Source organism: Chrysochloris asiatica, unplaced genomic scaffold (assembly GCF_000296735.1).
Source record: "Chrysochloris asiatica unplaced genomic scaffold, ChrAsi1.0 scaffold00002, whole genome shotgun sequence".
NCBI classification, from domain to species: domain Eukaryota; kingdom Metazoa; phylum Chordata; class Mammalia; order Afrosoricida; family Chrysochloridae; genus Chrysochloris; species Chrysochloris asiatica.
Window position 1 is genome coordinate 31,750,490 of NW_006408520.1, and position 14,558 is coordinate 31,765,047.

General features: G+C 37.4%; 1 protein-coding gene across 1 annotated transcript in view; it reads left to right on the top strand.

The window, feature by feature from the left end:
* COL24A1 (collagen, type XXIV, alpha 1) overlaps nucleotides 1–14,558 on the top strand; it is a 562,513-nt gene that overhangs the window by 74,697 nt on the left and 473,258 nt on the right. Inside the window, exons 4-6 of the mRNA XM_006831073.1 lie at nucleotides 1,735–1,788; nucleotides 4,935–4,988; nucleotides 13,343–13,396. Of these exons, the coding sequence (XP_006831136.1) occupies nucleotides 1,735–1,788; nucleotides 4,935–4,988; nucleotides 13,343–13,396 (162 nt within the window). The remainder of the gene's footprint in view (nucleotides 1–1,734; nucleotides 1,789–4,934; nucleotides 4,989–13,342; nucleotides 13,397–14,558) is intronic.

A 14,558-nucleotide genomic window follows, 5' to 3' on the forward strand; every position in this document is an offset into this window, starting at 1 on the left:
CAACAACAATGCCTAACTTTCAGTCTTGTGCTATTTTTACAGCAATAATGAAAGGAGTCCTGGTATGATACTGTAAGATGAGCACTGGACTGCTAATCTCAAGGTCGGTGGTTCAAACCCACCTCAGAAATCTGATGGTGGTGGTGTGCCATTGAGTCTATTCCAACTCATAGTAATCCTCTATAGGGTTTCCATGGCTGTAAGTCTTTGTGGAAGCAGAAAACCTCATCATTCTCCTGTGGAGTGACTGGTAGATTTGAACTGCTGACCTTTCAGTTAGCAGCCCAGCTCATAATTCACCAAACCACCAGGGCTCCTTCAGAAACTCTATACAGGGTTGCTATGGAGTCATGGTGTGGCGGCACTGTGGATTAATGTGCTGAACTGTAAGGTTGGTTTTAATTGCAAGGGTGGGTGGTTTAAGCTCATCAGCCACTACTTGGAACCAATTCTACAGAATTTACAACAATGAGTCAGAACTTACTCAAGAGCACTTAACAGCAATAATAACAATGAATGACTGTTAAAATGAAATATGTGTATGCTCTGTGGGGGTGGTGGTGGTTATGTGCTGTGGAGCTGGTTCCAATTCATAGAGACCCTGTCTAGGGTTTCTGAGGCTATGAATCTTCATGGAGTGGAAAACTACATCTTTCTCTAGCAGAACCCCTGGTAGTTTTGAACTGCTGACCTTGAGGTTTGCAGCCCAACTCGTAACCACTGTACTACCAGAGCTTCTTATATACTCTACAGACACCAAAAATAATGCCGTAACAGTAGGATGCTCAGACTTAAATAAACAAAAGAATGAATATGTTCTCAATGATATCCAAAATGAAAACTTCTGTAGTTTTTCACAGTTGATAGTTTGTAAAAAAAAAAACAATATAAGACATCCTATGAGGAAGCAGAGAGCTTTTTTTCCTATTTCTTATTTGATATATTTAAAAAGTAACATTTAAAGAATTTGGACTACTTCAAACTTTTAATCCATTTTTGCTTTCATACTTTGTTTTTCAAATGATTTGACTCTATTAATTACCTCCTGGTGTAGTACTTTTGGCATAAAGCAGATTTATTGTTGTTGTTATTGTGAAGTGCCGTCAAGTTGATTCCAACTCATAACAACCCAGTATACGGTTTCCAAGGAGTGGCTGCTGTTAAGTTTGAACCACCAACCTTGTGGTGTAATACAACTTGTGCTTATCCTATAATGCCACACGAGGATTTACTAATCTATACGTTAGAAGAATTTAATTATAACAATTTAACACAGTCCAGAGATCCTCGATAAAATTCTTTCAGAAGAAAATAAAATGGTCAGTGCTTTAATATTTCAAGGCAAGTGTTCTTGAAATGCATTTGAAAAAAACCCAGTAGATGATAGCCTCCAAACCCTAAATTGAATGCCTCCTGCTGCAGTTAAAGTAAATTTAGGTAAAACTTACCCACAAAACTGCTAGCTATGGTCCTTTTAAAAACCAGATGCAAGTACAGTGGCTGAAACCATAAGTCAAAGACTTCCTGCTTCTATTTCTGGCCAGATTAAAGAGGACATTTCAGCTTCAGTTCTCACCCCTGGTGACTAGGGTAAAGGGATTCATGTTGTTTTAAAAGCATGATCAGCCAGGACCTGGAAACTGAGAAGAGTAATCCTGAAGTGGAACTCATATTGAAACTTGTGAGAAAGATGTGTTTACTGTCATGTCTAATGCCTGGCATTTGTTTTCCAAGGGTCCGCCTGGTCCAGCAGGTATCCCAGGTCCAGCAGGAAAGAGAGGCCCAAGGGTGAGTAGATGGGCTCTATTTTCCATTTCCTATGAGAATAACTGACTGTACAATGTGTTTTTCCTAGTAATGGTTAGTGTGTGCTTCTTTTGAAAGTCTGCCTGGATCTTCAAATATTGTCGGCATGCATCAATTCAAGAGAAGCCTAGGAACACATGCAGGCTTGTTTATTTGAGTGTAAACATCCAACCAAAGAGTTATCTGTGAACAAGCCCAAGAAAGATTATCAAATTTGTAGATTAGTGACTGTTCTTGTGCAATTTGTAACATTATTCTTATTTATAAAGTGATATCATCTGTAGTTGGAGTACTGGTGTAGCACTGTGGGCTAATGAGTCAGACTGCAAAGTCGTTTGAACTGTGAGGTCGGTGGTTCAAGCTTACCAGCTGCTCCTTGGAAACCCTATACACATAGGGTTACTATGTGTCAGAATCAACTCGATGGTACTTAACAACTATAATCATCTGTAGTTGGTAGTCCAAGGTGAGGTTCATTTATTGAGGGGAATAAAGAGAAGTGGTCTATGATAAAAGAATACATTCCTGGATTACACAGTGGAAAATACTGAAGCTGATGACCAGAAAAATCCTGCCCTGAGGAAAACAGCTGCCTTTAAGGATCAGCAGTAATTTCTCACATTACAGAGGTCTAACAAATAATTTCTTACTGTGTTAGAATTGTTGTTTGGTGTTGTTAAGTGTCATTGAGTCAGTTCTGACTCATAGCAACCCTGTTTAGTGTTTCTGAGGTGAGTTTGAACTGCCGACCTTTTGTTTCAAACCGACCTCATGGTCCAGCGCATTATGCTGCAGCGCCACACCAGGATTAGGTTCTTTCAAACTTAAAACAAACAAGCAAAAAAACCAATAAATCTTTCTTCAATGAGCCATTTATATAATTCACTAGTCCATTTTCTTTTTATCCAGATTCTTATCACAAAAGAATATAAAGAAGCTTCAAAAAGTTGCATGAAAAACTTAGAATTCAAAGATAATGGAAAATTTCCACGAACTCGTTGAAGTCCCTACATATATTTTAAATAAAGAAAAATCAATCTAAAATATTACTTTAAATTGTTCAAATTCACATCAAACTCTTGCCCATATTAGGCTTAAGATAAATTTTCATTGGTTCCTTGTTTTTGGGTGCCATCAAGTCAGCTCCGACTCATTGTGAACCTATGCACAACAGAATGAAACATTGCTCCGCCCTGCACCATCCTCATTGGTCCAGTGCTATTGTTTAACATTTATTTTATTTCTCTGTAGTTGATGATCCATCCATTTCTCATATGGTGTCTTCTAAACCTTGCCCACTCTTCTCTAGAAACCTCAACTATTCTTGTTCTCCTCCTTCCCTCCAAGAAGACTCTGGATCCTGCTTTTTGGAGGGACTGATTCCCTCTTTGCACAAATTCCATTTTCTCTACACTGCTAAAGCTGCTCCTTTTCCATAACATGACCTTCACTTCAAGCTCTGGTTTTCCATATTCTCTTACAGTTTTGCAGACTCCTTCCCTGGTTCCCATATCATTTGTGCATTTACTTATCCAATCTTTCTTCCCTTAAGGGAAGAACAGTATCTCTCTTCTCAAGGATAGATATTTCATTTGTGTACCTAATTTCATTTTCTTCAAACTTGCAGCTTTACTTTGTTTTTTCTCCCTATGTTTATTGGATGCAAACAAGTTATCCCCACTTAACCCATGCTAAATTTTCACTGATACATTTTTTCCTAAAGTTTTTGTGGGGTTTTTTTCCCAGCACACTTTTATACTACTATTTTTTGTTGTTGTTAGGTGTCCTTTAGATGGCTCCAACTCATAGCGATGCTGCAGAGGGTTATTGAGACTGTAAATCTTTATGGGAGCAGAAAACCTTATCTTCCTCCTGCAGAGCAGCTAGTGGGCTTGAACCACTGACCTTGTGAATAGCAGTCCACATCAACCAGCCGCTCCATGAGAGAAAGATGAGGCTTTCTGCTCTCATGAAGATTTTGTCTCAGAAACCCTATACAGAGTTGCTATGAGTCAGAACCGACTCCATGGCACACCACCACACCCAAAGCAGTTCAGTTCTATTGGGTGACTCTGTGTCAGAAACTACTATATTGCAATGGGTTTTTAATTCCTGAAGAAGTTAGGAGAAGAGAGAAATTACTTCATTTTGAAGTGTTGAGGCTTTCAAAATAAAATAGAAACTGAATTGAGTCTTAAGGAATAATTTGGGTAGTTATAGCATAAATAGTTAAGAACTTGGCTGCTAACCTAGAGATCAGTGGTTCAAGTCCACCCAGAGGTACCCTGGAAGACTGGCTAGCAACCCAGTTCCGAAAAATCAGCTATTGAAAATCCTGTGGACACACATGGAATCAACATGAGTCAGAATAGATTCCACCATGACTGGTTTAGTTTTGCCTATGAAGGTAAATGAAGTAAGGTTTTAGGCATACAGAACGGTATAAGCAAAAGTCCAAGTACAGAAAGGCATAACACATAGTTAGAGGAGAGTAACCAATTTCACTTTGTTCTTTTTAGGCTTTTACTCTATATAGCTTTTAGAAATAGCACTGAACAATGAGCTGCTGGTGGAGATGTTGTTGTTGTTAAGTGCTGTAGAATTGGTTTCACAGCTACCCTACATATGGTTTCTGAGGAGCATATGGTGAGCTTGAACTACTGACTTTGCAGTTCAAATGGCTTTGCAGTCTGGCGCATTAGCCCACGTCGCCACAGATGGTGGAGATAGGGGTGGTGAATAGGAGAAATAAACACCTTGAGGGCAGTGTTTTAAAGCAAAGGATGAAACCCACAGCTTGGCTCTATAATTAATCTAGCTATTTTTCCAATACTGAAACATCTAAGATCTCAGAAAAGATAAAGACATAAGGTAGCATTCATTTGAACGATGTTATATTATGTCATATTTATTTTAATACTGGAGCTCTTGTGGCGTAGTTTGTTACCATCTGGGTTGCTAACCACAATGTTAGCAGTTCGATTCCACCAGCTGTCTGCTAGTCTTAGAAACTCTACAGAGGGTCACTATGAGTCGGAAAAGCAACAACAATATTTATTTTAATAGTATATGTGTTGTTTGTATATAACTCTGTTCTACAATTGATTGGATTTCTTTACTATTTTCAGGGCATACCAGGGCCACATGGAAATCCCGGATTACCTGGATTACCAGGTCCAAAAGTAAGTGATTATTAATGAGTATCACATGATTTTTCCTTACATGCAAATGAAAGTTCTGGACAACAGAATCTTGAAAGATTAGATAGGAATTTTAGGGGGCAGTGAGTTTATATTAATGGGAAATGAACAACTCAGAAAAGATGAGTGAAAACGGTGTGCAACTCCAAGAACGTCATCAGTGCTACTGAACTGTACATTGAGAAACTTTAGTTAACTATATTTGGCAGTGTATATTCTCAACAGAAACAAAATAATAAGACGATTTTTAAAAAGGTTAACTTTTAAGGCCAATCTTTGGATACAAAGGGTGTCTATAGTCTCTAATAGGTCACTGGGTGGCACAAGTGATTTATGTTTGACTAATAACCTAGCATAATGGTTACGAATTGGGCTGTGAACCTCAAGGTCAGCACTTCGAAACTACCAGCTGTCCCGTGGGAGAAAGATGAGGCTTTCTGCTCTTGTAAAGATTTATAGCCTCAGAAACCCTGTACAGGGTCGCTATGAGTCGGAACCGACTCCACAGCATATAACAACAACAACAACAATAACCTAAAAGTTGACAGTTAAAAAGCGTGTGGCAGTGCTGCAGAAGCAAGGTCTGACAATCGAATTCTGTAATGATTACAGCCAAGAAAACCCTATGGAGCAATTTTACTCTGTAACCCATAGGATGCTATGACATGAATTGACTTGACAGCAACGGGTTTTGCTTTTTATACTTTTAAGCTTTATTTGGAGAATTAAGTATACTTGTTGTTAATTGCTGCCAAGTCACTTCCGACTCATAGTGACCCTGTATAGGGTTTCCAAGGGACAGCTGGTGAGTTTGAACCGCCAACCTTGCGATTCAAACTGACCTTGAGGTCGAATGCTTATCATGTGGCATCACACCAGGGTTCCATTCAATAAGTATATTTAGTTTGGTAAAAGGGCAAAGTAGCTGTAAAGTCTCAGCTCATATTTCTCCGAAGGGCTGAAGTTATATCAAGCTTACATTCTTGCTAATAGACACCGCTCCACAACACCAAGTATACAGAAAAAAGGAAAGGAAAATTGTTTACCTCAATGCATACTTGAAATATGGATGAAATTTTGAATATTTATACTTAGTCATCAACAGAATGTTTTGTTTTATAAAACCATATGTGAGGGATTGAAAAAAAAGGACATTAATTTTACAAATCGCTAATTAGACCATTTTGGAAGTCTTGGCGAGTTCTATAGGCTAAGCACTGGATTGGCAACCGCATGTTCAGCAATTCAGATTTACCAGACTCTCCTCATAGATTCTATACAAGCTCATTATGGGTTGGAACTGACTGGACAGAACTTAACAAATACAACAGTTAGACCGTTTGGTGGTGGTGGTCATGTGCCATGGAGTCAGTTCCACCTCATAATAACCCTGCAAAGTGTTTCTGAGGCTGTAAATCTTTACGGGAGCAGAAAGCCTCATCTTTCTCCCGAGGAACAGCTGGTAGTTTTGAATTGCTGACCCTGAGGTTAGCAGCCCGATTTATAACCACTATGCTACCAGAGCTCCTTTAGGGACTTAATATTATAAGCTTAAACATTAATCTTTAATTCAGGTTCAATTTAACAATTTGGTAACTATGTCTAGATAACCAACACTGACCATGATTTGTTTTTATTGAGCATATTTGAAGCAGTAAGGAGCTCTGGTAGCGTAGTGGTTATGAGTCAGGCTGCTAACCTCAAGGTCAGCAATTCAAAACTACCAGCAGTTCCACAGGAGAAAGATGAGGCTTTCTGCTCCCATAAAGATTTACAGCCTCAGAAACCCTATACAGGGTCGCGATGAGTCGGAACTGACTACGGCACTACCCCCACCATTTATGGGCAGTATTTGATTGTGACAGGTGTTTAAAATGACCCCTGTGTCCCAACTACATCAAATAAAGTATTGTTTTGTAAAAACAATTTCCTAAGTATTTAACACTCATTTCCAGAGTATTCATTATTAACAGAACATTCAGGCTTTATACTTTATAACACTCTTATAATATTCATTCAAGACGGTGGAATGAAAATGCAGATTTCTTGCTTTTGATAGTAAATGTTGACATATAATTACAGGATTTATTTTCCTTCAGGGGGAAAAAGATTTCCTTTAAATTAAGGTCTTTATGATATAAAGACAATTTCAATTATTTTGCTTCATGGGTATTATTTCACAAGAACGGCACAAGTAGAATTATTGGCCACTGTGGCTTGTTTGAACTGTAAGGTTGGTAGTTCAAACTCACCAGTTGCTATGCAGGGTCACTATGCATCAGAATTGGCTAGACAGCACTTAACAACAACAACAAGGAGACCTGATATATTAGTGGATTATGAGCTGGGCTGCTAAACACAAGGTCAGTAGTTTGAATCCACCAGCCGAATCTTAAGAGAAAGATGAGACTTTCTGCTTCCATAAAGAATTACAACCTCGGAACCCCTATACAGGGTTGCTATGAGTTGGAACAAACTTGACAGCATTAATAACAGTGAGGAAATTGTACTGCACAAGAAATTATTTGTCTATTTCAGTAGGGAAGAGGACTGAAATATTTACTGATAAAGATCACAGACCCTAGCCTTCGGTATGGATTACATCTCAATGTAAAGAAAAGCAAAAATTCTCACCACTGGACCAATAAACAATATTCTTATCAACAGAGAAAAGATTGAAGTTGTCAAAGACTTAATTTTTCTTGTATCAACCATCAACACTCACGGAAGCAGCAGTCAAGAAATCAAACGACGTACTGCATTAAGCAAATCTGCTGCACAAGAACTTTTTAAAGTGTTGAAGAGCAAAGATGTCAGCTTGAGGACTAAGGTACACCTGACCCAAGCCATAGTATTTTCAATAGCCTCATATGTATGCGAAAGCTGAATAAGGAAGACAGTAGAAGAATTGATGCTTTTGAGTTGTGGTGTTGGAGGAGACTATTGAAAGTGCCATGGACTGCCAAAAGAACCAACAGATCTGTGTTGGAAGAAGTGTAGCCAGAGTGCTCCTTGGAGGTCAGGGTGGCCAAATTTTGTCTCTCATACTTCGGTCATGTTGTCAGGAGAGACCAGTTGCTGGAGAAGGATATCATGTTTGGTAAGGTGGAGGGTCAGAGAAAAAGAGGAAACCAGCAAGATGAAATGGCAAAGTGGCATCATCATTGGACTCAAGAGTGGCAACAATAGTGAGGTTGGCCCAGGACTGGGCAGTGTTTTGTTCTGTTGTGCGTAGGGTCGCTATAAGTCGGTACTGACTCGATGGCACCTAACAACAGCAACATGGAAAGAGCAAGTTAAGTTATTCCCAAGTTTATTGCAGTGAGGAAATTTGAACTGAAATAAAGAATGTAGTACATTATGGAATCTTTATACAAATATATTTTATATGTTACCATCAATATTTTGATAAATGGACTCTGTAAAAATGATTAGAACCAAAGATACTTTATGTAAGTTAAATGAGGTACATTAAAACACTTAGCAGAATACTTAAGAAAATGTTATTTATCTTTTCTTGGAGGAGCTGTTTATGAGGTAACTAGGGCAATTAAAAATGCAATTGAAATACCAGATTTATTGTCACATTAAAAAAAAATGTTTTGGCTCCTGTGAATGGGGACTTTAGTGGAAAGTTACTAAGTCTCTGGCAATATGGACAAAGGAATTATTGGGCAAAATAATCTTGAACTACAGAATCTAAGTATCATCTTTCAGGATCAGTAATTTCTCCACATAATGTTCTGGGTTAAGTCTTGTACAAGAATACATTTAGACTGAGTTAATATAGCACCTTTAACCTATTAATTTAATGAGAAGCTCAGGTGATATTTCAGTAAAGTATTCATTCAGCGCTTCTTCCATCTCCCAGAGTTTATTCCATAAATGTACGAACAGGGAGAAATACCAATATTTTCTAGCAGGCTGTATTAGTTATCTATTGCTCTATAACAAATCTCCCCCACACATAGTAACTGAAAATTACAGCATTTATTTATTGTCTCATGGTTTCTATGAGTCAGGATTTTAGGAGCTTCAGATTTCTCACGAGATTTCATGTCAGCTGGAGTCGTAGTCATCTTGAGTAGGGGACTGAAAGATCCATTTCTAAGATGGTTCACTCATATTACCGTTGGCAGGAGAGCTCCATTCACGGCTGTTCCTGACTTCCTCTGGGCCTTTTCCTAGGGCTGCTTAGTATCCTTATGACATGCCAGCTGGCTTCCCTCAGCACATGTGATCTAGGAGAAAAGCAAAGAGAAAGCCACAGGCTTTTAATGACCTAGTATAAGAAGTCATAGACTCCTGGTGTGGCTCGATACAATAAGCTCTGGACTGCTAACCATAAGGTCAGCAGATCAAACCCACCAGCTGCTCCTTGGAAACCCTATACAGTTATGTTTTGGCTTGGAACCAACTCCACAGCACTTTAACAACAGCAGCATCAACAGGGAATTATGTACCAAATTTCTGCCACATACTGTTCATTACACAAATCAGTCTTATTCATTGTAGAAGGAGAATTCACAAAGACATGAATCTTAGGAAGAAGAGCTTGGGGACTATTTGTGAGGTTAGCTACTTCTCTGTTTTTCTTCTTTCAAGATATTTAAGGAAATTTAAAAGCAGCTAATAGTCTTTAAAGCCCTGGTATAGCACTATAGAATAAACACTGGTCTGCTAACCACAAGCTTTGAAGGTTCAAACCTACTAGCCTCTCTCAGAAACCCTATACAGGATCACTTTGAGTCAGAACCAACTCGATGGCACTTAACAAGAAGATATTTGGAAGTCCCCCTGGCTTCTAGAAGCTTCTCCAATGGATATAGAGAACTATACTACATGTCTGTCACTTGGCATTATGGATGAGGAACACAATGACTGTCTACTTTCTACCTCTGGTGTTCCCCTGACCAGATCTTTCCCCTTGGGTGGACTGTAAATTTATGCTTTTGCTATGTGTGCCCCAGTAGGACCTGAGAGATGAGAAAATATCCCCCGCTCAGTCATTTTATACTCCTAAACTAAGTGGCCCATTTCATAGAGAGTTTTCCTACCTGATCACCCTAGGAGGAGGTACGCAGACATCTTGGTACCTACTCCTGGATTGAACCCTTTTACTGTGGGGCATTTGGGCTAACTGTTATGCTTTGGTTGAGGAGGTGCAGTGGTTTGTTCCGGTAGCCCAAAGATACTAGCAGGGGCTGGGATGGGGAAGACACCAATGCCAGGATAGTCTGAAGAACTGCCTCTTCACAACTACCCAGCTGGCGCTAGCTCATGATCATGTAATTTAGTGTTTCCTTTATGACACTTCCCTAACTTTTTAAATTCCAAATCTTTTTTGTTAAAATCTTGCCACACTGTTATTAACTCAAGTTGCGCTCTATGCTTTCCAGATGTCAACTACTGTACAGTTGATTTTAATAATGATTGTCTTTGAGTCTTTTTATTTTTAATACTAACTACTAACATCATTACCATGGACTGCCAAAGAATGGAAGAAGTATGGTCAGAATGTTCCTTAGAATTGAGATTGGCAAGAGTTTCTCTCAAGTACTTTTGACATGTTATCATGTTTACCAAACCCTGGTGAAAGCCATCATGGTTGGTAGAGCGTCAGTGAAAAAGAGGAAGACCTCCAACAAGATGGATTAACAGAGTGGCTACAACAGTGGACTCAAGCATAGCAGTGATTGTGAGGATCAGGCAGTGCTTCCTCCTGATGTACATGGGGTCATTGTGAGTTGTAACTGACTTGACAGCACTTGACAACAACAATATTAACATCTTTATAGTCTATAGAGAATTTGATCCTAAGTGTTCTAACCTTTTATTATTGTTGTATATATTTTATAGAAGAGGGATCTCAAGTTTAGATAGATTAAATGCTTGCTCTGCTTGCTTTCTGGCTTCTCATCCCAATGCTCTTTCCACTATATTGGGCTAACTTTAATATGACAAATCTATTCTGCTAACTTCTTTAGTCCCTTAGAGAGTTTCGCTTCCCAGCAGTGGGACCTCTTGAGTTCCAATAATGATTTAAAATAATTATATATGAGAATTTCAGACTCTGTAACAGTTAAGTAGAAAAGGTAGGACTTTTGGAATCCTTTAAATAACATATTGTAGGCAGATTTCCTTTCCTCTTATTCATACTCATAAAGGGTACCTCTTTAACAAGAGGCACACATAAAGATATACAAGTAAGAATTAAGGGACAAAGTCAGTTATGAATCTGCATTCCATTCTAACCCTTTGATTTCAAAAGGTGATCAAATAAGACTAAGTGTGTTGTTGTTAAGTACCATTGATTTCAACCTATAACAATCCTGTACAGAGCTTCCAAGGAGAAGCTAGTAGGTTTGAAACACCTATGATGTGGTTAGCAGTCCAGTGCTGATCCTACAGCACCACACCAGGAGTCCGTTTGGGAGTCACAGAGTTGATAAAAAAAAAATGAGGGACACAGTGAGTAAAAGGTTTTGAAGCATTCCTCAATGCAGAGAAATATGGCCTGCCTCTCTCACATGTCTTATAGATTCTAAGTATATTGTGTATAACTTTCGTTTATACATGATGTGTTCTTATATATTGAAACATCACCAGAGTTATTTCTGAGGTTCCATAATCTTCTATCCAATGATCTAAAATTGTTGCTTTATAAGAAGAGGTAAAGGCTGTGGAAAGGAAGAGGACAGTCATCTAGAAAGCAGCGTCTTTCAAATTGGCTTGGTGACAACTCACAACACCATAGAAAGCAGGATCTTTTGCCAGTGACAACTCACTTCTAATTTGTAAAAAGAACAATCTCCTTGGGAACCTTTTAGGACTTTTCTCTTTGTCATTCTTTCACTGGTCATTCTGAGTGCTAACTTAAAGCATGAATGTATGAAAGAAGACCTGACAAGACAAGAAAGAAGGTTTCCCTATTTCCTGTGGAGTGGAAATAGCATTTTAAACTATCTAGGGATAGATATTTATTCTAGGAATAGATATTTATTCTTATTTGAGAATGAATTATAATGGAAATAGAATTTAATTTATAGACTCTTAATTGTGAACGCTATATTTTGTGAGTTGTGACAAAAATTTGAAAAGTGATACTTTACTAGTATTCATGGTGTTAAGTGCCATTGAGTCAATTCTAACTCGTAACAACCTTGTGTAGTGTTTCCAAGGAGCAACTGGTAGGTTTGAACTGCCAAACTTTTGGTTAGCTTACAGTACCATACCTGCATATGAAAGATTATTATAATATCATACTAAAATACTTAATTTAAATCTAATTTATCTTGAAACATAAATGGTAAGATGCCCAGATTATGAAAAATAGCTATTTTTATAACAGATTAAAAATAATGTTGGCAATTATTTTTCTTCATTATAAAATGTTGTTGTTGTTAAGTGCCATCAAGTTGATCCCGACCCATAGTGACCCTGTGTAGGGTTTCTGAAGAGCAGCTGGTGAGCTTGAACCGCCAACCTTGCAGTTCAAATGGCTTTGCAGTCAGGTGCATTAACCCACAGCACCACACCTGGACTCCTCATTATAAAGTTGTTGTTGTTGTTGTTGTTAAGTGCCATGGAGTTGGTTCCGACTCATAGCAGCCTTGTACAGGGTTTCCGAGGTTGTAAATCTTTACGGGAGCAGAAACCCTTATCTTTCTCCTGCGGAACAACTGGTAGTTTTGAACTGCTGACCTTGCGGTTCACAGCCCGATTCGTAACCACTATGCTACCAGAGTACTGTATGTTAATTGAAAAATTTTGGAAAATATTTAAACTTAAATTGCATTTTAATATTTTAAGAATTGTTTCAAGCAGATTTCTTTTACTAAAATAGTAGCTAGTCTTCGTATGCTAATGTAGAAATGAAGTTCAACAAGTTACAAGAATTAAAAACGATAACAGAGTCTTTTCCCAGGTATCCCAAATAAATAAGTTTCAAAATAAAATATTTATCAAGTTTTTAAAAATTGACTATGTTTAGGGGATTTTTAGAAATCTTCTCAGCATTAAAAAATAAGACTACAATATAAGATCCATGAAAAGTAAATTACCCATGTTAATGCTCTGGACTGCAAAGTACATTTGAACTTCAAGGTTGGTGATTAGACTTTCAAGTTCACCAGCTGCTTCTTGGAAACCCTATACAGGGTCACTATGGGGTGGAACTGACTCAACAGCACTTAGCAAAAGCAACATCTTATTTTAGAATAATTTTATTTAATGACATATAATGTATATGGCATCTGATGATCCTTATAGTTGAAGATATGTGATACATTACATGGAATCTATGTTTTACCAAGTGTTCTATAACTTTTATCTAGGGCCCAAAAGGAGATCCAGGTTTGTCCTCAGGTCAAGCTGTTTTGGGAGAAAAGGTAATTATTTGCTCATAAAACAAAATCATGGTGATATATTTAAAGCAGTTGCTGTCTTTTAAGATCTATATTTTATTGACATTAGACAGAGAAGATATTGGAGAACTACTGGACTTTAATGAAAGAAGAAATACTTAAAGAATTACATAAATTATATCATCAGTTTAATGTATTAACTTAAATCATACTAGTAACTACTTTTACTGAGTAGCCTACTATTGTCTACATGCCAATTAGAGATGGATGGATGGAAGCTAAAAAAAATAAATTAGAGTAGGATGTAGTCATAACCCTGAAAGATTTTGCTGTTCACATATAAACACATAATGATGCATACATTTATAAGTCATTTACACCTTTTTAGGGTGGTTCAACATATTTAATTTTGTTTTAAGTCCTACAGCAATTCTCTATGAATGACAGTCATCATTGTCTTGTTTTTAGTTGAGAACACAGAATTGGAAGATACATAATTGACAATAATATGAATAGTAAAAGGCACAATTAATACTAAATTCAAGTCTTCTGGCTTCTAACCTAGCATGCTATTCATTTTATTATAATGTCAAGTGCATATACACTTAGGTACAAATGAGCTGTTTTAAAGATAGCCACAAGGTATTTATTGGGAGTAGGACGTTGGTTTCTAGCAAGGAAGAGTATAAGTGGGAAATCTTTAGATAGAAGGACATCTGGCAAACTTTGTTTAGACTAGTACTTGATGGATGTGATATAATTATAGGATGTTTTTGTTTATGTGGTACATGGTCACAAACTTTTAAATTCCTGAACAATTTTTTGTGGTTCTTGTATTGAAATCTGATCTTTTAATTGACTTACAGAAACTCTTGTATACTTAAAAACAAAACAAAACAAAAACACATACATCAAATTAATTGACTCCACAGTATACTAACAAGTATACCCCCAAAAATGTCTTTACATAAAATTATAGGAATTTATTACTGTCATGGAACTGAGTACACTGAGTTAAAATAATTTAGAAAGGAAATGGAATGTGTTTATAAACACAGTATTTTCATTTGTCCCTTAATTATTGCAAAGAATCATAAATGTTTTTTCCTAAGTATAGGGCATTTGATTTATTATTATAGTTTAGAAATTAGGGGCCACTCTCTTTTTGTTGTTGTTGTTAAGTGCC